Below are 26,768 nucleotides of genomic sequence, written 5' to 3' on the forward strand. Positions count from 1 at the left end.
TGTGTTGCTCGTAATTGCCCAAAATTATGTTGCATCTCGTTCTTTATTACGTCCGTTACGGAAAGGAGATAGCAGAACTCTTAAAGCATTATTATGTTGCTCGTAATTGCCCAAAACTATGTTGCATCTCGTTCTTTATTACGTCCGTTAGAGAGAGGAGATAGCAGAACTCTTAAAGCATTATTATGGCGAGAGTTAATTTCGTGGTTTGATATCATCATCAAGTCAGTAGCGCTACTTGCATCTCTTTCCTCAATAAGTAACGCAACACAATATAACATAACACACCAGATGTTCATAAGTTGAGTAGATGAAGAGTAGAAATAATATTTCAGAGAATCTTAAATTTATGACGTTTACGACGAAAAATAGCACATAAACAGGGAAACAAGGAAACTGCATTAAATTTATTAGCCTTAACGAGGCATTGGCCAAATAAAATTTGGCACAGATCATGACAAAAATCAACAGAATGTGCATGCTGTTCTGCCATGAAGGCGGCCTTGGGCGAGCAAGGTTGCCTCAAAGACTTGCAGAAAATGCTAGAAGTTTTTCATTTCGCAATGCTCGTAGTCGTGAATACAGTCATGATGATAGTCAGAACGCGCCTACAGCGAGCCGGTGCGTCGCCCTCGGCTAAAAATATGCCACCGGTTCACTGAGCGCTTCCTCACAATTCTCACAAAGAAAATGCGCGTGCTGTGACCTCTAAATCGGGAACTTCAGAAATGCCTGTGGCGCGGCCAGAAATATCGGGAAAAATGGAAATGTTCTGAGAAATAGTCAAGTATCTTAGATTAGTAGCTGGCTGTTGTGCTGCGTAAATAAAATGCAACAACAACATTGCAACAAATACGGCGAAGTTACACAATCATGATCGAAAAATAAGATAGATATAGTGTCAGTATTTTTTGCGCGATACGTAATGGAAGATTGCTGCAGGAAAACATGGGATTGGGCTGTCGAATATATATCAATTTTATTCATCGTAGCTGATGGCTCCTCTATACGATGGGCCAGCGCCGGCCACTCCAAGGGACGCATTTATGCGTTAGAGGGAGCAAGTGATATTGCTATCTCATTCTACCGCAAGGCTGCGTCCCTTGGAGTGGCCGGCGCTGGCCCATCGTGTAGAGGAGCCATGAGACCGGAAAATTTGATCATGCTAGATAATTTTAAATTTTCGACAATTTCTAACCGCAGCCGTTTTTACGAGCTTAGGAACGCATTAGCATTCAACCGACCGTGGTTTACTTGATAAAGGATGGTTCAGGTATGGACTTCGAGAATATGAACCTTACTCCATTATAATAAAGCGGAAAAAGCATATTGTTGTACCTTGGGAAGCCGTGAACTTATCCACGCATAAAAACTTCGAGAACGTTTCGGTTTCTTCGTTTTGTCGGTTTGTATTTATGCTTTTTGATTGTGGAGTCACGAACTCTAGCGCTAGAGACATTTGCCAAAGATGGAAATAGGAAGAGATAATGGTTAGGATTATTTGTAATAGTTCTACAATAAACCGGTTTTGCCACCAAATAATTAAAAATGCTGGGAGTCCGTTTTTCCTCTAAATTAAAAATAAAGGATAACTTAAAACTGTCAAAGTTTTAAAACACATGCAGTAAAGTTACAGCCGAGTTTGATTCAATTGGACCTTAGCGTGCGCAGAACATAAAAATTCCCATTTCATGAATCTACAATGTAAAGAGGAAAATGTCGTGGAAACGCCTTATTTCGTCGCCAACTTTTCGCAAGGAGTGCTATTGAAAAGCAAGTACAGCTGGGCTCAGATTTATCTAGAGTGAATTGACGTTTGCTGAAGTGTATTTAATGACCTATCTGTAGATATTGGTTATCTATTTCGTCAGCATTTTGGCCACCAAAGTATTAGAGTTTAAAGTAGGTATTGGTATGTACAACAATAGTGCCCACGACTTTGACAGCGCAGAATAAATTTTATTTAGGTCTTTCCCCCCGTGGCTGAAACTATCTACATATCCATACCAATTTTCAACAAAATTAATTCGACGAAGTGTGAGTGAAGCGGTAACCAGACCAGACGGAAAACGGTCAGACAAGAGTTACTATTCATAATATTAGTAGGGATAATTAATAGGGAGGGGATCCTCTATCAATCAATAAGTATACAATGCAAGAATCGTCCTTATAGCAAAGTAATTATTTTTTGTCTGAGATCGTCACAAACAATGAGAAGTTGTTTACAAAGTTCTATAGACGTAGCCGTTTACGCCATTCTTAATCAAGCTCCAATACAATTGCGCCGTTTCGCGACATAAATGCCAACTGCCCTAACGCCTTTTTAAAATACATTATTGTTTGGGTATTATGGCCGGCGAGTGCAAGGCTCGGCGACATGGCCGCGGGTTTAAGGCCCTGTGACGCACCTTCTGCGGAAGTGTAAAGTATTCATTAGGACGCTCGACACATTATCGTTTTCAATAATGGGTGTGTCGTTTACATTTATATACATTTTGCTGGTCTTTGTTGTCGTATTTGATATGCCAAAATACCTATCTTTGTATGAGTCGTCAACAAATATAGGTACAAGTGGGTGGAACGTCTCCGTATCAAACTAAAGTTCCACAAAATTATCAGAGCAGCTCCAATTTCACGGGCTCTTCCAATGATATATATCTACGCCATCTTAAGCCATCCTCTATGGCCCCACACGATGTTGGCCTACAAAATGAGTGAATAAGTTGCGACTTTATATTCCTCAATCTCATTGCATTCTTTAACCAACAACACAGCTGGTCGCTTTGGAGACCCCAGGTAGAGGTGTCACGTAATAGCAGTGAATGTCTTTGGGCTCACAGCCCTCACAGGTAGCATAAAACATCGACTTTGTGTTAGCGTTTGGAAATCAAGTGCCGATCACTAATTTATCTTTAAAACCAATTGACGCTTGTTGCAGTCAAGCTCGACAATAATAGACGCAAACTTCTAAATCTAGACTAGGTATCAAGAGCCGAGACACAAAAAAAATCACGTGGTCAAGAGAGATTGAAATGTTGGCACGCTAGGTGGTCGTAAGTGCGGGCCTTTGAACAGGGGAGGCATTTCAACCACTTGCACAGTCGAAATTGCAATACATCCATTACAATTGTGCTCTAAGATTACACATATCGGTCACGGATCTTGAGGTCGCTTTAGATTGGTCGGTTCCGAGAGCTCACCTTGCAAATGGAAACACAATGCGAGATATTTAAAGAGCTGTGTGAATGTATCACAAGTTCAGCGGGAGAATAAGGTTAATTACCCCAAGGCCGAAGGAGCGCCAAGAACGGACAATTTCGCGATTTCAATAAGGAAATGGAAACAGACGCGCTGACATTGGGCCAGATAGGCGATAGCTAGACTGGCGCAGTGACGTAAGGCATCAGCGTCTAATAAATCTAAAGCGGGGCATGTTTAGTATTGCAGATTGCAGTCTTGTGCTGTTCACTTTATGTAGACGTTGAGAAATGCTCTAGAGACTTTCCTCTTATCAAAGGCTCTCCTCCATACCTCAATGTACATCATCAAATACATAATGGCAATAGAAAAATATATTGCAAGTATTACAACACACATTTGTTACCATGTCTATATTAAGGATATGTTGCGTCTTGCGATACATTTGTCCACGAGTATGATTGTAAGTTAAGCGCTATCATGCTTTATAGGTACTACAGCTCTTTTATTTCGTTGATATTCTAGAGCAAGTACTCGACGAGCATGTCTTGCAAGTCTGTATAACTAGCTGGTTCTAACTGCAGCTAACTGTTGTTAGATTTGTCATACACCGTTAGCAGCTAGGTTTTGAGCATACTTATAGAAAAAGAACCGCGAAACTATGAGTAGTAGGTCGGTGGTCTTTACAACTGTGAACTAAATGATTGTTTATCATCATTCATCATAATTATGACCTCAATAAGACTAATAAGAGAATTCACGCTCAGGAAATCAGGTACCTATGTGCCTTTGAATCTCGAAGTTTACTGTAAAATTATTGATATCTATGAAATCACAGGTTATGTATGGTATACCCAAAATCCAAGTTTTTTAGACGATTTTGTTTCTACATTTCAAACAAAAGGCTATCTTATGGACACCGTTTTTATGATTAAGCTCCCTGAAGTGTCACGTGTCTTTTTAGTATAGTCGAATTACGTTGAATGATACAAAGACGTCAGGCGTCGCTAGTGTTGTAGTGCTTAACTGCGGTCGTTCACCCTTCATTAAGTACAATATGGTGTCGTCACTGGAACAGTCACATGTGGCTATGAACCTTATAGGCGTTGCTGTTCCATTGCTTGGTCGCAGAGGAGTCGGATAGATTGTTCATCCAGTTTGACTTAGAGATCCCTTACAGCTAAATCTTATCACAAAATATAAATCAAAACCTTTGTTTAATTATGGTAAATTTACATATTTTAATCCATTAACAATTTATCAGAAGTATTATGGTTTAAGACATTTATTATCTCATTAAGAATTTCTCATCAGAAGTATTCAAAACTTTTATACGAGTTTCAGACTGAATTATATAGGGTTTCAACTTTGCATATTACCAGAATAAAAGACACGAGATTTTTTCACAGTAAGTATGACTGTATGACTTATCGTCGTAAAGTCAATGTTTGAAGTACAGTAAAACCCGCTTAATACGATCACGTTTAATACGATTTCCCGCATAATACGCCATTTCACGCCGGTCCCTGCAACTTTGGGCCTGTTTCCATACAAATTTTCACGGTTAATACGACTCGCGTCCCGCTTAATACGCCATCTAAAATGTATATATTATACTTATCCGCCCCGTTACGCACCATCTGCACGTTTGTTTTTTGACATAACCGTCGTATTGTTATGCAATACGCCGTTAGCCAACATTTCAATGTGTTTATTACCTACCTTAGATTTTTTGTTTTGTCTAATATCTTTTGTCGGGTCCTTATCGGCGTGAGAATTTGATGTCATCTGCTTGACCATTATGGACCACGGAGTGCAAGCTATCGCTCGCAGATTTATCTGCAGGCAGAACAGTTACTGCACGACTTGCTAGTTGAGCCTATCGTTAGGGTTCCTAGATTATTTAACTGCATGTGAACTTATATCTTACCTACACTTAGATTTAATTCGCTCATTATAACCGTTATTATAGGTTGTTTTGTTCACGTTTAATACGATTTCCCGTTTAAGACGTTTTTTTTGCTAGGTCCCCTCAGAATCGTCTTAAGCGGGTTCTACTGTAAATCTATGTCAGGCTCTCTGGATATTTAGAATATTTTAGCTTAAAGCGTAATTCACTTTTATGCTGGTTAAGCTGACCGTTCGACTCAATGGACGATTGCAATAACCGAGGGATCGTTCTACCTGTGCGGCGCAGGCACTAGTTTACATCCTGTTTCAATATGGAACTTTGTGGACCTGACTCGTCGATATAATTTATTTATGAATAAGTAGGGTAAGCAGGTATCGGAAGACGCTTATAAAATGGATGGGGCGCGGCCGGTGGAAGTTTTGATATAATTTATACTTTTTATATTACGCAGATTGTTGGAAAACAAAATACTCTCTTCGTTCAGGCTTTATTATGTTAAAAAGCTATCAGTACTAGTTATATGTTCATTTATAAAACTGCGTAATTTAAGTCAATAAGATGTTTGCCGAAGAAAATCTAATCACGTTCTAAGTATGTATAGTTCTAACAGTGAGTGTTCTAACGCAAATATTTATTTTTCTTTAATTTTCTTGGAGTTTCCTTCAATTTTGCAATATGAAACGAATAAATATTGCCGTAATAATGATAGTACAAAAGAGATAGATCACATTTTGTTGATTTCGGTAATAATTACACAATAACTTTTTTTAAATTTTCAATTGAAGGAAACGAAATACGGAAATAACAGATATAAACGGAAATATAGCTCTTGAAATTATTATAGGAATGGGCTAGCCACAAATTACTGGAGTGGAGGAATATAAGTAGTGAAACAGTATATGTATTTTGAATTATTATAAATGCTTAGTTGAATCTTGTCATAATTGATTTAACCCTTAAATACATGATTTTTTCGTTTTGCCCGAAATTAATATATATATCACATAATTGTTTGCCGTTTCTAGGAAAAATAGTAAAAAAAAATATATCATCGATTTTCACTGGGAAATCAGTGTTAAAAGTTGCATAGTCTAAATCATATTTTTGGAAATATATAGCTATTAGTAAGGGGTATAGGAAAAATCTTAACTGCCAACAGAAAGGTACACTATTTGTGATGTTCCTATGATAAAATTTGTAAATATAAAATAATTACAAACCCCGAAAAATCTGCCCAAAATCACATACTAAAAATCATCAACTTCCAGGTTTTTCCAAGTTTTCCGACATTTCGTCTATAAACAAATGTAACTTTTATAAATTAAAATACTGCGTAAATTTATGTAATAATTCGGAAAATTTATTAGTTTTACTATTGAAATAATATACAAGAACAAATATAATTTGTTTAATAATGCATAACATTTGATATTTATGTTGTGTGTATAAATGCATCACTATGCATTTAAGGGTTAAAAGGGGTAATTTTATAGGTATTAGGTACCTATGGAGACAGAATGGAGAGCACTGGAATTAGAAGCTTAACATTTTGCAAACCACTTCCTATCTAAAATGGTTTTAAGACATTCGTAGTCACTTTGATTGTAAGAGAAGGGATATAGGTATTCTAAAAACATATTTCAAGATTAAGGTTTAATTTTTGGGTGATGTGTATAAGTAATTAGACAGATTAGGTCGCCGCGGATCGTCAGACGGATACAGATATCTTTGACAACGGATTTCTAAAATCGATTAAGTACTTTTAATTACTCCCGTATATCTCTCTGTATTTTCTCTACTCGTTTTCCATTGAGTGGTGTTTAGGCAATGATATTATATAACTATAGATAGGTTATACTCATACTTGAGAAGCACAAAAAATACTTCCATATTTATTTCTGTGCCTACGAAGAAATCTGTTATTTTTGATTAATTTTCTCATTCCATCCATCTTTGTCACACTCGTTGTTAAACATAAGGTCGTCTCTTTCTCTTTCGGTGTGCGGGAGCTCGTCAGCACGTGCACATTTCTCGCTTGGCCAGCCGCGACTAAAGGCAACTTGTCCAATTTGTCACAAGTTAAGCGCTTCAATTTTGGAACGCCTATAACCTATCTTGAGTTATAAATCATTGTGTTTAGGCGGGAGTCCGTCACGCGGTGAATCAGTCGCATCAATGGTGACCTCTCGCTAGAACCTAACGGTACCGTCGAGCGCTGACGGTTAGGAAAAGTAGAGCCTGGTGCCGAATCTCGCCTCACCCAGTTAACGGAAATATTTCTCATTTACTTGTTAGAGAAATCTTTTATGTGTGCAATTCAAACGCAATCATGTGTGTGCAATATACATATGGTACATCGGAGTCGAGTAAAAATAAAGCATTGTTCTATTTTTTAGGGTTCCGTACCCAAAGGGTAAAAACGGCACCCTATTACTAAGACTCCGCTGTCCGTCCGTCCGTCCGTCTGTCACCAGGCTGTATCTCACGAACCGTGATAGCTAGACAGTTGAAATTTTCACAGATGATGTATTTCTGTTGCCGCTATAACAACAAATACTAAAAACAGAATAAAATAAAGATTTAAGTGGGGCTCTCATACAACAAACGTGATTTTTGACCGAAGTTAAGCAACGTCGGGCGGGGTCAGTACTTGGATGTGTGACCGTTTTTTTGCTTGTTTTTTTTCTTGTTTTGCTCTATTTTTTGTTGATGGTGCGGATCCCTCCGTGCGCGAGTCCGACTCGCACTTGGCCGGTTTTTTTTGCAGTGTCAGGGCCCCAAGGCACAGGCTCAGCCTAGTTTGGGGCCAGCCAGACGTCCCGCTATGTATAGTTGTTTGTATACATCAGCCCTAGTAGCACGGTCGCATTTTTATCGTTTGTCACCATGCCTGTCACGTTCTAACAAGAATGTAAGTGCGAAAGTGACGGGCATAGTGATAGTCGATTAAAATGGGAGCCGTGCTGAGCCCGCTGGTGTGCTGTGTGGTTTTCGTGTGAGGGCTGTTGGTCTTATCTCCAAAACGGATTGACAGAGTTAAGCCCGTCACCGTCACAGACGGAGCGATAATATACCAAAAGATATCTTATAGCAAGGCATCTTACGATATATTTTACGTACTACTTGACAGAGTCCACGAAGATATAATATATATTCTGGTATATTACGATATCTATATTGCTATAGCAAGATTAGCAAGGCAGTTGCGAAGATGATGAAAAGTTTAGTTCCATTTTGTTTATATAAGGTGAAGTGAAGTGAGTGATCCTTCCGGCCGATTTCGGCCATGGCGACCACTACGACTCCTAGTTTGCTCGGCGCTCGTGCGCCCGAAGATGGCTGACGTAGCCGATCTTCGAGGTGAACTCCCGCGCACATTGAGGGCACGTGAGGACACCAGCCACGTAGTGGTAGTTAATGGGAGCAGGCTGGCGCGTTCAGCTCGTCGCGCTTAGCGTCGAGGTCAACTTTACGTTGCTCCTCGAAATCGCGCACTTTGTCCTACACCAGCCTGCGCCACTCAGGACGCTGTGCTGCCAAACCTTCCCACTGAGAATATAGGTACCACAATAATAGAACAGGATTTATCTTGGTGTCATTTATGTCCTTGTATTGAACCTGCACATTTTAACTTTACAAAGACATAAAATACACTTATATATATATACCAACTAAATAATTATATATGTACAAAATGTAAATGCAATTGCAAGGTTAGTAAATTAACATTTTTGTGGTGTTAAACAATAATTCTACGATTGTTTTAAATTCCATTTTAGGGCATCAGATAACAAATACGTAAGTACTAACATGATTGCATTTTAATTACAAATTGCCAGAATCAACACATTTAGTTTGGTCTGCTGAAGTTAGTTCGGCCTTGAACCAAAATTGTTAAATTATGTATTCGTGTTCTGTTACGTTCTGTAGACGGAAATGGGCACATTGGATGAGCCAAATTTAACTCAGCAGTAACACGGTTAAATTAAGTAACTGTTTATTTCATGTTTTATACAACATAGATTTAGATTTAGAAATGTATTCTCATAATATGAAATTACATTATAAATTATGCTAAACTAATCTACATGAATTTATATTATGATCGTCATTAACATTAACATGATATTATTTATTAGATACAAACTAAAAATTTCTTAAAAATAATCAATCTTCTGTCAACAATTTTATCAATTCATGTCTAAACAAAATACGGGAATAACTAAGTACGAGTATCTCTTAATGATCGTCATGTTCTAAATACAATAAATACTAGGTATCAGGGATCGGAACCGGTTTTTTGCAAAAACTTAGAAATAACCATATTTTTCGAATTATTTTATACTCGAAATGTAGGACTCAGTTGTGTTTTTAGGTTACGGCTTCGTATTATTAGATTGCCCAATTAGAAATGAAGTAATTAGCAAAGAACGAAAAAATACCGTTTCCGTTCCCATACAAAAAATACCGGTATCCGATCCCTGCTAGGTATACATTACGTTGAATATCAATAAATGAGAACATGTCAAATTTACACGATTCAATTTACAATTTCAAATGTCAAAGTCATATACCTACTCATTTACTGAATAAAGTGGATTATCCAATAAAAGGACCCTCAGTTGACGTTCAAATATTTTGTCAATGTTCAATACATACTTGAGAATATTATGTATGTTCGGAAAAACGTCCATGAATTCAAGCTTAACAGTGATATCCATAACTATAACACTAGAAACAAACATAAACTTGCTGTGCCCGCCCACCGCCTCCGTAAGGTTAGTACGTCTTTCGTCGGGAACTGTACACGTTTTTATAACAAAGTTCCCACTGATATAGCGAATTTACCACTTAACAAATTTAAGTCACACATTAAGCGCTCCTTGTTGAGTAAGGCGTACTACACTGTAATAGTAGTTTATGCAACAGTGATATAATAAGGGTTCTTAAAATTCAAGGGTCGAAGTTACAAAACGAGACGTAGTCGAGTTTTGTAAAAAAAGACCCGAGAATTTTAAGAACCAATTATGAGCTGTTGCATACATTACTTTTTCTATGACAGCTGCAGCAAAAAAAAAAAAAAAAGAGTTATTATTAAAAAAAAAAAAGTTATTATTTAAAAAAAAAAAAGAGTTATTATTGTAAATGAAAACATACCTCTTTCAATCAAGATGATCGGAACTTGTATCTTTAAAAAAAATAAAGCAGTTGTATTATACTCATAAGATGACTGCTAGCAGTCATCTTATGAGCCTATAGACAAAGCATTCAAATGACATTGCTTTAGATATCACTGTCAGTCATTTAATTGACACATTTAAGTGCTGGAGTAGAAAAATGATTTTATAGATGATAGAGATGCCTTTAAGCCGGCAGCTTGATTTCGATAGTATAATAAGAGTTAAATAAATATGTATTGTTTTTCTTTTTTTTTTCTTTTCATTGTAAATTAATCATGTGTCATGATTTATTTATGTTTACATTAAAGATAGCAGTTGAATAATAATTTTAATGTGGTACTATTATTGCGTTACCCCGATTAATACAGGGGTAGTTGGGAAAATAACATTATACTACTGGCAACATGGTAGGTAGTGGGGACACGAGGCCAGTTGGACAGGCTCGTGCAGTTCGTTCACTTGGGTCGAGGCAGTCAAAGAGGACACATCGTGAAGGATTGGTCAGATCAGAGTACCTGCAAGTACCTCCATTGTTGTATTATTAATAGGAGAGAAACCATACTAGAAGAACCATCTCAAATCAGAAGTGTTAACGTACCACTAACCCACAGTTGGATTTTAAGGTTTATCTTGAATCCTACTTTTTATGAAACGTAAGTTATAGAATTAAAAAGTATTTTATTTCATGAGTTTGGGACGACTACATGTTTCAGATATAAGTTTTGGTGATTGCTTGTAAGTACATAACTACCTACATATTTATAAGAAATTTTCAAAAAGAATGCATGATGAAGGTGCAGGTAGTTTTAAAACTCCCGAGTAAATAATAGTCATTAAAAGTATCTCATATTGCTTCTTCGTTAGCAACTGAATTTTAATTAATGTGCATTTTTACTATTTTTATTAAGAAAATTAAGAATGAACGACTATAGAGGTTACGTTATGTGATGGACCACATAGTCCCATAGACCATCCGGTATCAGTATCAGTAACTATAGTGTGCTATAAAAAGCCGTTTTGTCAGAAATTAGATGATGAGAGTACTTCATAATGTGAGCGTGCATTATGGTAAATTTACATGAGCGTGTGTAAATTAGATAATGAGAGTACTTCATAATGTGAGCGTGCATTATGGTAAATTTACATGAGCGTGTGTAAATTAGATAATGAGAGTACTTCATAATGTGAGCGTGCATTATGGTAAATTTACATGAGCGTGTGTAAATTAGATAATGAGAGTACTTCATAATGTGAGCGTGCATTATGGTAAATTTACATGAGCGTGTGTAAATTAGATGACGAGAGTACTTCATGATGCGAGCGTGCATTATGGTAAATTTACATGAGCGTGTGTAAATTAGATAATGAGAGTACTTCATAATGTGAGCGTGCATTATGGTAAATTTACATGAGCGTGTGTAAATTAGATAATGAGAGTACTTCATAATGTGAGCGTGCATTATGGTAAATTTACATGAGCGTGTGTAAATTAGATGATGAGAGTACTTCATAATGTGAGCGTGCATTATGGTAAATTTACATGAGCGTGTGTAAATTAGATGACGAGAGTACTTCATGATGCGAGCGTGCATTATGGTAAATTTACATGAGCGTGTGTAAATTAGATGATGATAGTAATGTTAGTACTTCATAATGTTACATGAGAGTATGTACATTAGAAGATGATAGTTCGTCATGACGTTCAGAGTGCGTTACCTATAGTAAATTTACATAAGTGTATGTAAGAGATATTAATGAGATAATTTAAATGGGTTAAATGACATTAACTATATAGAAGAGGACTTGATAGAGCCGATATGTACAATAGTATAAAACTCCTGTTAAATAATAAATGAAATATGACACTATTATGTACGTATTATACTTACACGAGCGGGTGTAAATTGAAATGCATTGATTCTAAATTTCTTAACTAGTATTTAATGACAGTAAAGAACTTTGAAAGAATTTATGATAATTGTATACATGAGTTTGTGTAAAATTACTATCCGATATGATCTACTAGTATGATTCGAAGCTATGTAGATACATGATGTAAGTAAATCGAAATACGTTGATTTTAAATTTCTTAACTAGTATTTAATGACAATAAAGAACTTTGAAAGAATTTATGATAATTGTATACATGAGTTTGTGTAAAATTACTATCCGGCGATATGATCTACTAGTATGATTCGAAGTTATGTAGATACATGATGTAAGTATAATAACAATGTGAGAGAGCATTGTGGTAGCTTAACATAAGTGAAGTTAAGTTAAAAAAAAGTTAACCCAAGCTTTTGTATGGCAAAAATAAATAATATATTTATTTACATGAGAGCGAGTAATGGGAGTTTGTTTTATACAACTCTATAGGTAGAATTATTGTATTTTTGTCAGTGCCAGTTGATAGCTTTGTTTGTTTCTTTGTTGTGTTAGTTAGTTTGCGAAAGAAATACTTATTTTATAATTAATTTGTTTGTTTTGAAAGTGATAGGCTTACATGATTTCGGAGACATTTGGTGTTGAGAGGTTGAGGAGTTAGGAAAAAAAGGAATTCTTACTCGAAGTCATTGAAAGTAGACAAAAAAAAAATAGAGAAGAATATTAAATATTTTATAAGACACAGCTGTTTCATTATTACTATCTAGAGGAAGACTAAACGAAATTTGGGAATAGAAAGACGCGTCCGAGTAAAAAGAACTGTGCGGTCTGTGTTCTATGAAATACTCAAAAGAGATATCTTTCACAATTCACTGACTCAAGTTACTTTAAGATGACGAGTTCATTAAAGGAAATGAAAGCCAAACCTAACTATTAGATTAAATATTATTTTAAATGGATAGTTTACATAGCGCTTTATAGATGTAAAAATAAGCTGTTCAATTTAACCTATTTAGAGCAACAGAGTTGACTATATACGCAGTCATGATGAAAGATACATGTGTGGCAGTTGTAGCTTCTTTTTACTATTGAAGTTGACTACTACTAAGTTGAATTTGACAGTATTTCAAACATTTAAATGAAATTGTGATAACAGGTTGATATGTTATATTGACTTGATCTTTTAGTTTTTGTTGAGTGAATACCTACTTTTAAGTCGCAACCTTTTGTGACAGTGGGTTTGTGAAATGGATTAAACTTTTCTTAACCTCGATACTGTGTTGTTGATGATCAGTATTCGAAGAAATTCCTTAATATATTATAGGCGAAATTTTAAATATTTTGTAATTATGTTCATGTTCCGATGGATTATAAATGATTTGATATTTCATTATCAAGATATTGAAGAGTTTTAAGCACACCAAGTTCTAGCTATCATGAGTTTTCAATGAGCATATTCATTATTTTATTAATTTGTCAAATATAGAAGTGCTGTAAATAAAAGAACAGATGTAGTTATCATGAACTAAACAAGATATTCTGTTAAATAAAACAGATGAATGCAACGTCAAGTGATTAAGTGCTAATGAACAACAGGATAATAGGTAGGTACACCTACTTATGTCGATACCACAAAACACCTAATGTATGAAATATGTTCACTGTACGACTTAAACATAGAACACGAATATAGTGCAGAGTAGACTTTGTAGACAGTACAAAGGCATCTCTGGTAATAAACTTTTGAGTAGTCGAGAATGGAAAGTGAACAACAGATCGAACGTACGGTAAACGATTTGCTGTATTCATGCGATTTGTGACAAATGCTAGCAAGTGAAAAATGGAAGCACTTGAGTGTAGATGGTGGCCAATGCCCTAAATACCTATAGATTACGTAGAGGAATAGGGGAGAGAAGGGAGTAATAATTCAGACAGAATTGAATTAAACGCGAAAGTACTTGGTTATAACTTCTTCTGACTTCACAGGCTGAAAGTATATAAAAGTAAATAATTATGATTCAGATATCCTAAAAGCGTTATATTTCATACGTAGTTTTTGAGAATTAAATACCTATGTAATTGGTATATTATAATAATCGAAATGTGGAAAGTGTAAAAGACTGGAATTATGAGGAATGTACAGACCTAGATAACTATGTGACGTATGTACAGAGTAAAGTAAAATACTAAATAAATTATACTTCTTAAGCTTTGTTAAGTTAGTTACTTTAGTTAATATTTACCTGACGATCATCACCATTGCGCTTAAATTCTAGACACCTTGACAGAATTTAATATGAATAGTGACTGTCTTTAAAAAAAAAAGATATTATGGTTTGCAAGCTATTAAAATATATATTATTAGAAAAGTAACAAAAGTTAATGGATGTGAAAAATAAAAGCTGGCAAAGGTTTAAGGCTCGAGAATCATAATAAACTGTGGGCTTGGAGCAATGAACCCAGTCTGTTCCCCAGTCAGCCCGTCTCCTCGTCTCGCTAAGTATGTCAGAAATATTACCTAGTTTTAGAGAAAGATTATAGAAAAAAAAGGATTTTATTCGGCTTGATAATTAAGACTTGATTTGATTAAGCAGTCTCAATCATTGCTGCAATTAAATAAAGTTAAAACTTTAGTGATGACTGATGACACTCGATATCTTACATTAACGTAAAGGCGTATCTAGCAGTGATTTAACTATGTATACTAATTCAGACATATTATGTTTGGCGAATATTAAATAAATTATAATTTTAACAATTTATTGATATGATTTGAACTTTACTTTCTTGAGAATTAGTAGAGTTACGCGAACAAGTAGACGAAATCAATGCGAGATGGGAGCGCCTAAAAAAGTACGGAGTCACCAAAGATGATAGCTCCCCTCAGAAATTCTTAGATGACGTCGCGCGAGAGCTAACCAGCCTATTGACATCTTTTGAAGTAACAAGACACTAAATGTTATTATCTTAATACGGCCCTGAATAGTGACATTACTTTGAAGAAATTATATTTTTAGCGATAGTGTAGGGATTAGCATGAAGGAATGACGGCAAGTAATGTAGTTAAGTAGTTAAATATCTATTTTAATTGTAGTAATTATATTTTGCTTCAGTATTGAAGTTATAACAATGTAATGACACTTACATTGAAATAACCTTACTATATTGACAGTGAATTGATTCAATTGATGGAATCAGAAATGACAAAAAGAATGACAGAAGATAAAGAAGTTATTAAACTAGTTTATTTTTGAAGTAATGAATAATGACATTATACTGATTCTGAGTGGAGCGCATAAGGCAACTTTAGTATCACTATATGTAGAGAGTTGTATATTGAATTATAATCAGCGAAAGCAATGTTATTCAAAGTGGCATTTGATTGATTACAATTATCGTATTTTTATTTCACTGAGAATTAAATTTTCGTGTGATATTGTAGTAAAAATACCAATCATGAGATGAGTAGCAAAGTTTTGTTAGCTATTAAAGATCAGAGGAATTAGAAAAAGGACTGTCACTGGCAAGTTGTGATCATGTTATTTATTATAAATTACGGACACATACATGGCAGATGGCATAATTCAGAGACATACATGGTAGATGTGTAAATTTGAAACTGAACGTAATAGTTTTGAGCTGAACACAAAACTGATGGTCTTGAAAATTGTAACGCAAACGCCTAACTTTAGGGGTGAAATATTATATTTTAGCTGTAACGATTAATACATGAATGTATTAAAAGGAAGTCTACATTAATTCAATATATCTAATATAATATTGGGTCAGACAAGAAGTGAATATTAAAATATGTAAAACTGGAAAAAGTAGTAATCGAACAATTAAAAAAAAAAAAGTACTGAATTAAATAAAAGCCATGCACGTATGCTTTAACGGACATAAGTACATTTTAGATGTATGAGAAAACAAAACACAGTATGCATAATAAAAACTGAGCTTTTTTATTTATATATTTTTATAGTTATTTTACGAAATTAATAACAGGTATATATTATGAAATTTCATTGTCTAGTATAGATTAAACGTTACGTACACAAAAAAAAAACGAGTATTATAACATAAGTGAAAATTTTGGACTTACAGTATATAATATGTAGTAATGAGAAACAGAGAGGGGAATTAATTAGTTATATGAGTAAAGATAAACAAAACAAAACAGAAGACCGAATGTCATGATATTATTTTCAAGTGGATATACATCATAATTTTATTTAAACATTTTGCTGATCAGCTAAATGTATCAATTGTGATAAGTTACGTTTTAAATTTACAGTTCCTAAACTGTTTCAATTTGTGATTGGCGGAACATATAAAACGGAACTAACTTTTGGTGATAAGGTTCGTGCGCCGGAGTCATGCACGAAGTCGGATGGCCGAATGTCATGATTTATTTATGTTTACATTAAAGATAGCAGTTGAATAATAATTTTAATGTGGTACTATTATTGCGTTACCCCGATTAATACAGGGGTAGTTGGGAAAATAACATTATACTACTGGCAACATGGTAGGTAGTGGGGACACGAGGCCAGTTGGACAGGCTCGTGCAGTTCGTTCACTTGGGTCGAGGCAGTCAAAGAGGACACATCGTGAAGGATTGGTCAGATCAGAGTACCTGCAAGTACCTCCATTGTTGTATTATTAATAGGAGAGTAACCATACTAGAAGAACCATCTCACATGCTAGTGTCCAGTAGAATTGACACATGAGACCATCATGTTCTCGATTAATTATATTGTTTATATTGCTTAATTTAATTTTAATTTTTGACACTTGGAGACCTTATACATCTCTAAGTTTTAGTTTTAATTTTATTTTTATTTTATTTGTACATACTTATATTTTTAATGATTCCGACACTTAGAGACCTATACATCTCTAAGTCAATATAGGGCATTTAGCTTGGTAATTATGTGAAGATTTACCGTTTTTTTATGTAACATACAAGAACAAAATGTTGTGTCTCACAGTTATACGTTATTACAATTTAAATATTAATATGGCCCGGCAGCTTGAATATGTCATGCTCGCTTAAAAGTCTTTGCTTACGGTGGCGTTGTTGATCGGGTCGCCACTTTCCCGAATGAAGGTTGAGAGAGGCGATGGCTGAGATACGCGTCATACTCGTGAACGGGTGCTGTTTGTGGAGACTGGTCTATTTAAGCTAACACGAGCTATTATATTTAGTTACTCTATTTTTGAGGATAATTACATGGACACAGACACACATCATTCGGTTCTCGTATGCTATTTTATTTTTATTGTCATTTTCTTACTTAATGAATGTTTTAATTAGGTATACAGGATTTTGACTCTTGGAGACCCTATACATCTCTAAGGATAATTTGATTAACTACTATATATTTGTAATCTTTTAGTTATGATGACACTTAGAGACATTTACATCTCTAAATAATTTTAGATTATAGTTTTGTATCTTTGTTCTTTTTTTTTCAATACTATTGTTATAGCGTTTTTTTTTTGTAATTCGACATTTAGAGACTTTATACATCTCTATGTAATACTTTAGTTTGATTTTATATTTGCGGCTTAGAAAGTTGTATTTTATAATTGTAGATGTGTTTTTTTTTTTTTGCTGTATGTAAATTCCATGTTGACGTGTAAAAGTGCCCTTGTGGCCTATTTGCTGAATAAATGTTGATGTTTGATGTTTGATGTTTGATGTTTGTGTTGATGTCATATTTATTTGAAAGGTGTACAATGTATAAGTTAATACCACCACGTAAGATAGGAATCTGGACAGTTATGCCATACTTTACGATGCCTATCCCAAGAACCCTGGTTATCCTAATATGCAACTGCTGGTATCGTGATATAACACACTTTAATTATTTTCCATCATATTATTGGACTGAACCGGACGGAACCCTTGGCCCGACATGTACATTTATGTCATTCCTATCTACGTTTCTTATTTTATTACACGATTTTTATTAACTTGCGATGTATACTTACCTAACTATTTTTTAACTACAGGCCTGCAACGGTTGCGTTTAAAGGGGTCCGCTGATTAGCAGTCCGCCGGACGATATCGGTCTGTCAGTTAAACGCAAAAGGTGACAGTTCCGAACAACTGACAGGCTGATATCGTCCGGCGAACTGGTTATCTGTGGGCCCCTTACTAATTTTCTCGATTTGTCTATGACTGCTCTGTAGAGCACATGAGAGAGGAAATACCTACAGGTAATATGCGAGTGTCTTTACTGTCTTTATTATCACTACATAGTATAAAACAAAGTCGCTTCCCGCTGTCTGTCTGTCTGTATGTAAGGTTAGATCTCTAAAACTACGTAACGAATTTTGATGCGGTTTTTTTTAATAGATAAGAGTGATTCAAGAGGAAGGTTTATGTATAATTTGTTAAGCCGTACGAAGCCGGGGCGGGTCGCTAGTTTCCTATAAAACAGCTTATCGTACGTCTTCTACACACACTAGTTCTCAATCCTAGGACACCGTGTCAGTACTTAATTTAAAAAGTTTCTTTGTGTCTAATGAATATTGTCTTGTCTATTATAAACAATGCGTGAATCATGTGGATTGGTAGTCGATCCTTACAAATAAACATATACTTTACATTTACATACGTACCTAACTACTGAAGATTACTAGGTCAGGCTGACCAACACACGTAGGTATATAATGTACACGTACGAATGTGCATACAGGGTAAAAAAAAGCGGCCAAGTGCGAGTCGGACTCGCCCATGAAGGGTTCCGTATTTAGGCGATTTATGACGTATTAAAAAAAACTACTTACTAGATCTCGTTCAAACCAATTTTCGGTGGAAGTTTACATCGGTAATGTACATCATATATTTTTTTTAGTTTTATCATTCTCTTATTTTAGAAGTTACAGGGGGGGGGGGGACACACATTTTACCACTTTGGAAGTGTCTCTCGCGCAAACTATTCAGTTTAGAAAAAAATGATATTAGAAACCTCAATATGATTTTTGAAGACCTATCCATAGATACCCCACACGTATGGGTTGATGAAAAAAAATTTTTTGAGTTTCAGTTCGAAGTATGGGGACCCCCAAAAATTTATTGTTTTTTTTCCATTTTTGTGTGAAAATCTTAATGCGGTTCACAGAATACATCTACTTACCGAGTTTCAACAGTATAGTTCTTATAGTTTCGGAGAAAAGTGGCTGTGACATACGGACGGACAGACAGACGGACAGACGGACAGACAGACAGACATGACGAATCTATAAGGGTTCCGTTTTTTGCCATTTGGCTACGGAACCCTAAAAAGAGGCTATACTCTGTGAGCTGATTATTTAGGTCATACCGATAGGCTTTTGAAGCCTATAGAGAGCTGCGGGCTCAGCACGGTTCCATTTTTATCGACTATCACTGTGCCCGTCACTTTTGCACTTACATACTTGTTAGAACCTGACAGGCATGGTGATAAATGATAAGAATGCGGCCGTGCTACTAGGGCTGTCTCGGACATTTTATTTCGCGTTTGTAAGAATTTATTTTTCATTGTTTTAAGTCGATGGTTCTTTTGGTGAGCATTTGTTGATACTTTGTCTTGTACTTACATCATTTAAGAAAAAGGAACTCAAAGTATATGCAAAGATACAGAAAATTCGCTTTTGAACGTGACAGCGGTACACAATTCCAATGCTCTTTATATTTCATAGAAATAACGAAAAAGACGAAATCAAGAGAAAATCTGTTCTGTACATTACGAGTGACTAGATCTATTAAGTTTTCTATTTAGGGGTTAGTACCAGTAAAATTCGTTCAGTACACATTCAGTTGGCAAAATGAGTGTTGTGTCTGCCTGTCTTCGTTGATCTCGAGCAAACAAATAAACGCCGTAGGATTTGGGCGTTTTCTAAAATAAATATTGAAAACCCGATTCTCCCAGATCCTGGTGTTTTTGGGTTCTTTCAACTCAGAATCACTAGCATATTCAATCCTGATGATAAAAAAAATTGTCCCAAAATTTTGTATGAAAATTGTACATTTCACTACGTCACGTTACATACAAGTGAAAAATTTTCTCATACTAAAAACGTGACGTAATTGAATGGACATTTTGGGACATCTTTTTTTAATGGTAGGATGGAGAGTGCTGTCGATTCTGAGTAGAATGAGTCCAAGAATGTCCAGATTTGAAAGAATCGGGTTTTCGATATTTATTTTAGAAAAAGCCCATTTACAGGCAAAGAGGAAAGATTGACAAGGTCGTCAGGTCAAATCCCCGTGTATAAGACGAATTCCCACTGTGGCGTGAGCTGTGCAGAGGGCCTACCGAGCTAGGTAACCCCGCCAACATCGAAAATCATTAACTGCCTTTCCATCGCTCTTGCTCATCCGAGCGATAGAGGGGCTGACGGCCTAGCCAAGGTGACGCTGAAGATCGCTTGCGCTTCGCCATCTAATCGCTTTCTGTCTATCACTCTTCTAGATTAGCGTGACAGTGACAGTGGCGTTTCGGTCGCTACGTAGCGTTAGCGATTGGCATGTTGTCTACGGGGCCTGGCTATTAATAAATAAATAAAATAAAATAAAAAAATAAAATTCATTTATTTCGAGTAACGAGGACTCATAATCACAATAATATACAATTAAATTAAAATTACATTTGATACCTTGATACCTTGATTTATTGATACCTTGGCTAGGCCGCCAGATAACGATTTTTCGATGATGGCGGTAGGCTCTTAGGTGTACAAACGCCAATCTTATGGGTCTCCGAAACTTTAAGGCGCATGGCGTGTGCAATGTATGTATACTGCTGCGGAAATGGCAACCAATCTTAATTTTAATACAAATTGAATGGACATGGAGCATCCAAGCAAGCATTCATCTTGCCTAGGTAGACCAAAAAAAAAATTTAGTGGTTGGCCAAGAAAGACCATCTTAAACTTAGATTTAGAATACCTAAATGAAACTTGAGCCAACAATTGCCATTGTTCTTTACGGTTTCCAGCAAATAATGGATTCTCAAAGCCTATTGTAGTAGTCAGTTATATTTAAATCAAATCTTTTGTTTCTAAGGTGTCATTAGAACCAGGTAAAAATCTCAGTTAAGCTAGGTAGGCAAACTACTTTCCCGATTCACGTTACATGAAACTGATACCTTTTACCTGAAGATGAACAATATTTCTAAAGTAAGGTCAATGTATGGCATATAATATAACATACATTGATCGTACGTACCAGGGATGTTGCGAACATCCGCATCTGCATCCGCATCCGCATAAAATCGATGCGGAGCTTATGCGGATGCGGATGTCGAACAAGTCGGTACAGGAACGTCTTAGCGGCGGCGTAAGTGCTAGGTAATTTCGTCATTACCTATAACGAAATCGTCTAGATCCAGAAAAGTCGGCGAAGTTACTGTTTATAACGCACCAATATTTTTGCTCAAATACTAAATGTTTCGTTTTTTTTAATAAAAAAATACTAAAAATGTAATATTTGACGTTTTCTAAGTACCTAATCTTAACATCCGCATCCGCATCCGCATCCGCAGATGTGAGCCATTAAATATCCGCATCCGCATCCGCATCCGCGGATGTCAAAAAATTAGCATCCGCAACATCCCTGGTACGTACGTCGCTCAGATCAGACACAGTCACATGAAAGAGCTTATAGATAGACGGATTTCCTCTTCCCTTAAGTCTTTCCCACAGTGATATTATTTCACAATCCTCAGTTACTAAGTTTCTGTAGGTAAGTACTTCTACCCAAACGCCCAATTTACGACATGCACCCGACAACTAGGTGCCAATAAATTCATTGGTTTGTGCAGAAATATAAAATATAGCTAGACTCACCTCATATACGTTTGGATGCCACACTTTCGTTAAAAACCTAATTGAAGGTGGTGAATATGGATAGTCTGTTGGGAATTTCATATGTGCCTGAAACAAAAGAAAAGCATGTTATCACTAGACTGTAAGGCTTGTAAAACAATGAAAATGTCGATGGAAATATTCGCTAGAATTGGGTAGGATTAAGCATACCTGTGTATGCTTCAGTAGCTCAGTTGATGGGCCTTAGAGGAGTTTATTTCATACAAAATAATTATACGAAAGTGTAAGAGTATAGAAAGTTACGAATCAATTGGACAGTGTTATGAAATAAGCGATGAAGCGACAGTTAGTTCGCTAGCGCTTAGTTCGCTATTCCATAACACTGTCCAATTTAGAGATAGGTGCGTTAGTTTTCGTCCAGCTCTAGTTTTCGTCTACTTGACACAATTTTAATTTACTTAAACCTACATTGCTGCACAAATTTGGAATGTTGAAACAATATAATTATTATAAATAAAAATGATAATTCGCAAGTAGCAAATTAAATATCAAATAAGTTATTTGCTAATCTGCAAAGTGGACGAAAACTAGAGCATCTGGACGGAAACTAGCGCAATGACCCTATATCTGTAACGGTCGACAAAAACTGTGAACCTGATCGTATACCTATATGAACCTATCGTCCACGAGTGGAATTTGAATTAAATGGGTGAATCAACGTTTTCTTGTCACTCGTTGCCATGGTTATACGTTCTACTGGGTCACTCTTTAAAACCTGATTTTTAGGCATTTAAATTCACCAAACATGCTCTTTTGTGATACTTATAAACCCTTTCCATTGAGGGTCGTCTACCAAGCGTGTCAGAAGAAGGTGGTCTACAATGTCTTCTAACAAACTATGCTACTATTGTCTCTTGGCTGACCGGACAGAATAACAACAAGAAATAGTTGATTCACCCAAGTACCAATATTTATTTTACTCCAACAAATAAATGTATAACAAAAAAGTTATTTTTCGATCATAAAACGTCTTCAGCGGCATGACAGCGGCACTGAAGCCAGCCTTCCGCCGGCGCCGTGCCCTTGCTAACGCTTAACCTCCGCTTGTAATCTAGGTCATACAGAGATTTAGGTTCTGTTTTGTCTACTCTGTTCCCGAAATTGCAGAAGTTGAAGAAATACTATTTTAGTACAGTCAGCAGCAATAGTTGCTAAGCGGGCGAGGTGAAAATGATCTTGACGCAACTTTATTGTTAAGAGAATAAGAGCGCGTCAAGGTAATTTTGAACACCTCACCCGCTTAGAACCTCTACTGAAGTCTAGAAGTCTACTGCGGCTGATTGTACAGGACAAAACTTAGTCAAAGCGAATTTGGCCGATAGAAGTTACATACCTATTTTATCCTCTAGCTAGCCGCCCATACGTCAAACCTTGCCAAGCATGAAATTTTATTTTGTTAACACAAAGTTCAAATTAGAATGGAACAGGAGACCTTTTTATAGGTCTCTGGGGGACTAAAGGTTATTATGGCTTCTTCGTGAGTCTTTCAAGATCCAAGTTTTGTTAAAGTCTTTGGCATTAAGATATGACCCGTCTATCTAGGTATATTAGGGTATTTCGTTGGGTGACAATGTAATAGCCTAATAGGTATTTAGGTACTTAACTTACCTGTTAGTTGCATATATCTTTTAAAACGGGTAATCAGCTGAGATACAGAATGTGATAGGGTAATGTGGTTGTGGTTGGGTAATGTTTATGTTTCTTCAATATAATTATTAATTAGCAAATTGAATCTGTCGTCCAGATTACGATAATCTATGTTTAAGATAAACAATACTAAATATTATTGTATTTATTGTCGACTATAGTTCGTTTTTTTTAGCATTAGAAAGAACTTGAAAGAAGGTAAGCGATTTTGACATGTCTTTTAATTGAACTTTTTAAAAATCAATAACTATTACTTATGAAAGCAGAAGACTATAAAAGATCGTATTAGATTCATAATTGTTACATATTTACCGTAACTTATTTTTAAAATGTGTTTTTCAATTAAAAGACACATCAAGATTGTTTACCTTATTTCTAATGCTAAAAAAACGAACTATATGAAGTGCTGGCACCGCCTTCATTGCAGCACCGCAAGGTCCGCAAGGTTTTTATCAGCATCAATTGGCTTCGATTTCATTTCATTCCTACTATTTCCCTATGCATTATCTGCAAATGTAAGAGTAATAAAGTCAGGCCACGCTAAGTCTGCAGCGAAAAACGAACTATAGTAGTAGGTACAAACAGCAACATTCCTGACTGTACATCGGAGGACCTTATTACAAAAGGCATAAGGTCCACCAATGTACAGTTAACAGTGTGGGCGATGGTGCTAGTCCATCACTGGTTCTCCTGGACCTGGTTGCATGAGCACTTTTCCCCAATTGTTAAAAAGGGCCCATTCATTTAGAATTTCAGGTTATCAGTTAGGCATAGGCTCTCACCACGGGTTCAGGTCAAATAATCAATGGCATTCAATATTATCCCAGGGATCTTACGATACTGGAATACTCAATGTGTATTAGCTAAGTAAATCATTTTTATAATAGCTAAGGAGCAATCAAATCTGCAGTTAAACACAATACCTAAACAGATACTTTTATAGCAGTAACATACTTGCTTATGACACTGAAGAAAAATAGTGCAGTATTTACAGTATGTGCAATCTATCTATACACCTTATAAAACAAAGTCCTTCAAGTTCGCGATAAACTCAAAAACTACTAAATGGATTTTCTTGCGGTTTTCACCTTTCAATAGAGTTATTCTTTAGGAAGGTTTAGGTGTATAATTTAATAAGGTTTTGTTTTACCCATGCAAAGCCAGGGCGGGACGCTAGTGTAGGTATATTAAAAAGTAAATCATGATTGCTGGGTATACAAAGAGGAAACACTATACAAATAATGAAAAGGTTATCACTATCACTGTAACATGTAGGTAGGTAGGTATCTTTTTATAACTTTATTTTGTTGAATCACCATTGTAGTGTGTGTGTGGTGATATTTTAATGGTAAACTGTTAGCAGTCACCAAAAAACAATAATATTTACAAGAGAAATGTGTTATCAACTTATCACTTCACATCAATCTTAAACAATACACTTAATAAGCTTTTCTTTGATGATAATCATGACTTTACTTTTGTAGGTAGATTTGTAATCTCAAATCTCAAAAATTGTTGGTTATGTGTGTTTTGATTCAGTAATGACTGTCCTTTATATTTAGATTTACGTTTGAATTTGAAATAGGTAGGCTACGTGAAGTTTTGTTATGATTGTTTTGTAGTTTAGAATTACTGTAATGAACTTACCTTAAAGTAGCCACCTTGATACAGTGTGTCTGGGGGGCCGAATATCGCCACTTCCCACTCAAACAAATTGTCCTCTCCACAAAGTTTCACTCTGAACCCTTCCACAGGTTCCTCCTGCAGACTCTTGTACTCTAGGGCTAAAGCCCTAAGGGCAGAACTCGACGGAACTGTGCTAGACATTGTCTTTTGCTAATTGAATATTACACTAAAATCACTATCTACTAAAAGAAAAAGACTTTATAGACATAACACTGTTGAATTCTCCTCACGATCCACGTATTCACAAGGCATTTCAACTTGAGTCACAACGACCGACGAAATTTGGTAAACATATCGCCAGCATAGCTTACGGATTATTTATGAACACACTTCGAAACGCCAAAACTGAAAACATAACGTAGTAATTATGCAGCAGCAATAAACGTTTGAAAAATGCACTATAGGTCCAAACTACGCGGCGTGCGATTCAACAATGAGATTAAGAAATTGTTCGCTGCTATTCTGCCCAAACAATCGCAATTCCAAGGAAATCGGCTGCGTGCTCGTACAGCTGCCGCCTGAGTTGCCCGACCGAATATTATGGAACAGCTGTTATTTCCGTGCTTGCATGATTGCGCAGCGGCGTGACGCACACAGCTATTGACTTGAAGACTCCTAGCGCCATCTAGTAATGTATTCAATTATTTCAATCTTTATTAAAGTCAGTTAGGATACTAGTACATCAATAACTTCATAGATGGCACTAATATTAAATGATCTTGATTCCTCCGTTGGCATTGTGGTACTGGGAGTTTTACGTAGATGGCGCTTATATCAAAAATTGTTCAAGTTTTTTTAGGTTATATATAGATGGCGCCTTTTTCAATAGTCTAAAAGTTACAGGTGGTTCGTACAGATGGCGCTGGCAGTTTCCTAAGCGGTCTGGCACAGCACAGCAGCACTTTTAAGAGGCCGTAGTCGATTTGAAAACGCGCGAAGATACGACATTTACACAGTAACCGAACGCCGGCCCCTGCTTGAAACAACGCGACCGTCTTAAACAGTATTGATACTTTCGCAACAAAATATGCGTAACTTTAGAACTTTAGTTGGGTTAAAATAAAACTTTCGGTAAATTTGATATATTCGTTTATTATACTTACCAACCATGTATTCATATAATAGTTATTTGTACAACAAGAGATCAAAGTTTGATATTTCTTCGAGTGCTTATTTTTAATCCCGTGCAAGCGAAAGATTCTATAATAGATTCACGAGCGTAGCGAGTGAATCTAATTTAGAATCTTGAGCGTAGTAAGGGACTCAAAAGCGCACGAGATGTAAATAACTTTGATCTCGTGTAGTTCACAAAACTTTTCAGCTCAGCAGTGAGAACATATTAGAGAACCCGAAAAATGTATTCCTTCTTCATCACTTACCTA

General features: G+C 35.9%; 1 protein-coding gene across 1 annotated transcript in view; it reads right to left on the reverse strand.

Annotated features, from left to right (window-relative positions):
• Positions 1-25,924, reverse strand: part of LOC134654980 (ubiquitin-conjugating enzyme E2 R2) — a 50,122-nt gene extending 24,198 nt beyond the window's left edge. Inside the window, exons 1-2 of the mRNA XM_063510434.1 lie at positions 25,348-25,924; positions 22,015-22,101 (exon numbers count right to left, since the gene is read on the reverse strand). Coding sequence (XP_063366504.1) covers positions 22,015-22,101; positions 25,348-25,527 — 267 coding nt within the window. The 5' untranslated portion in view covers positions 25,528-25,924. The remainder of the gene's footprint in view (positions 1-22,014; positions 22,102-25,347) is intronic.
• Between the last annotated feature and the right edge of the window lie 844 nt (positions 25,925-26,768).

Source organism: Cydia amplana, chromosome 16 (genome assembly GCF_948474715.1).
Source record: "Cydia amplana chromosome 16, ilCydAmpl1.1, whole genome shotgun sequence".
NCBI lineage: Eukaryota > Metazoa > Arthropoda > Insecta > Lepidoptera > Tortricidae > Cydia > Cydia amplana.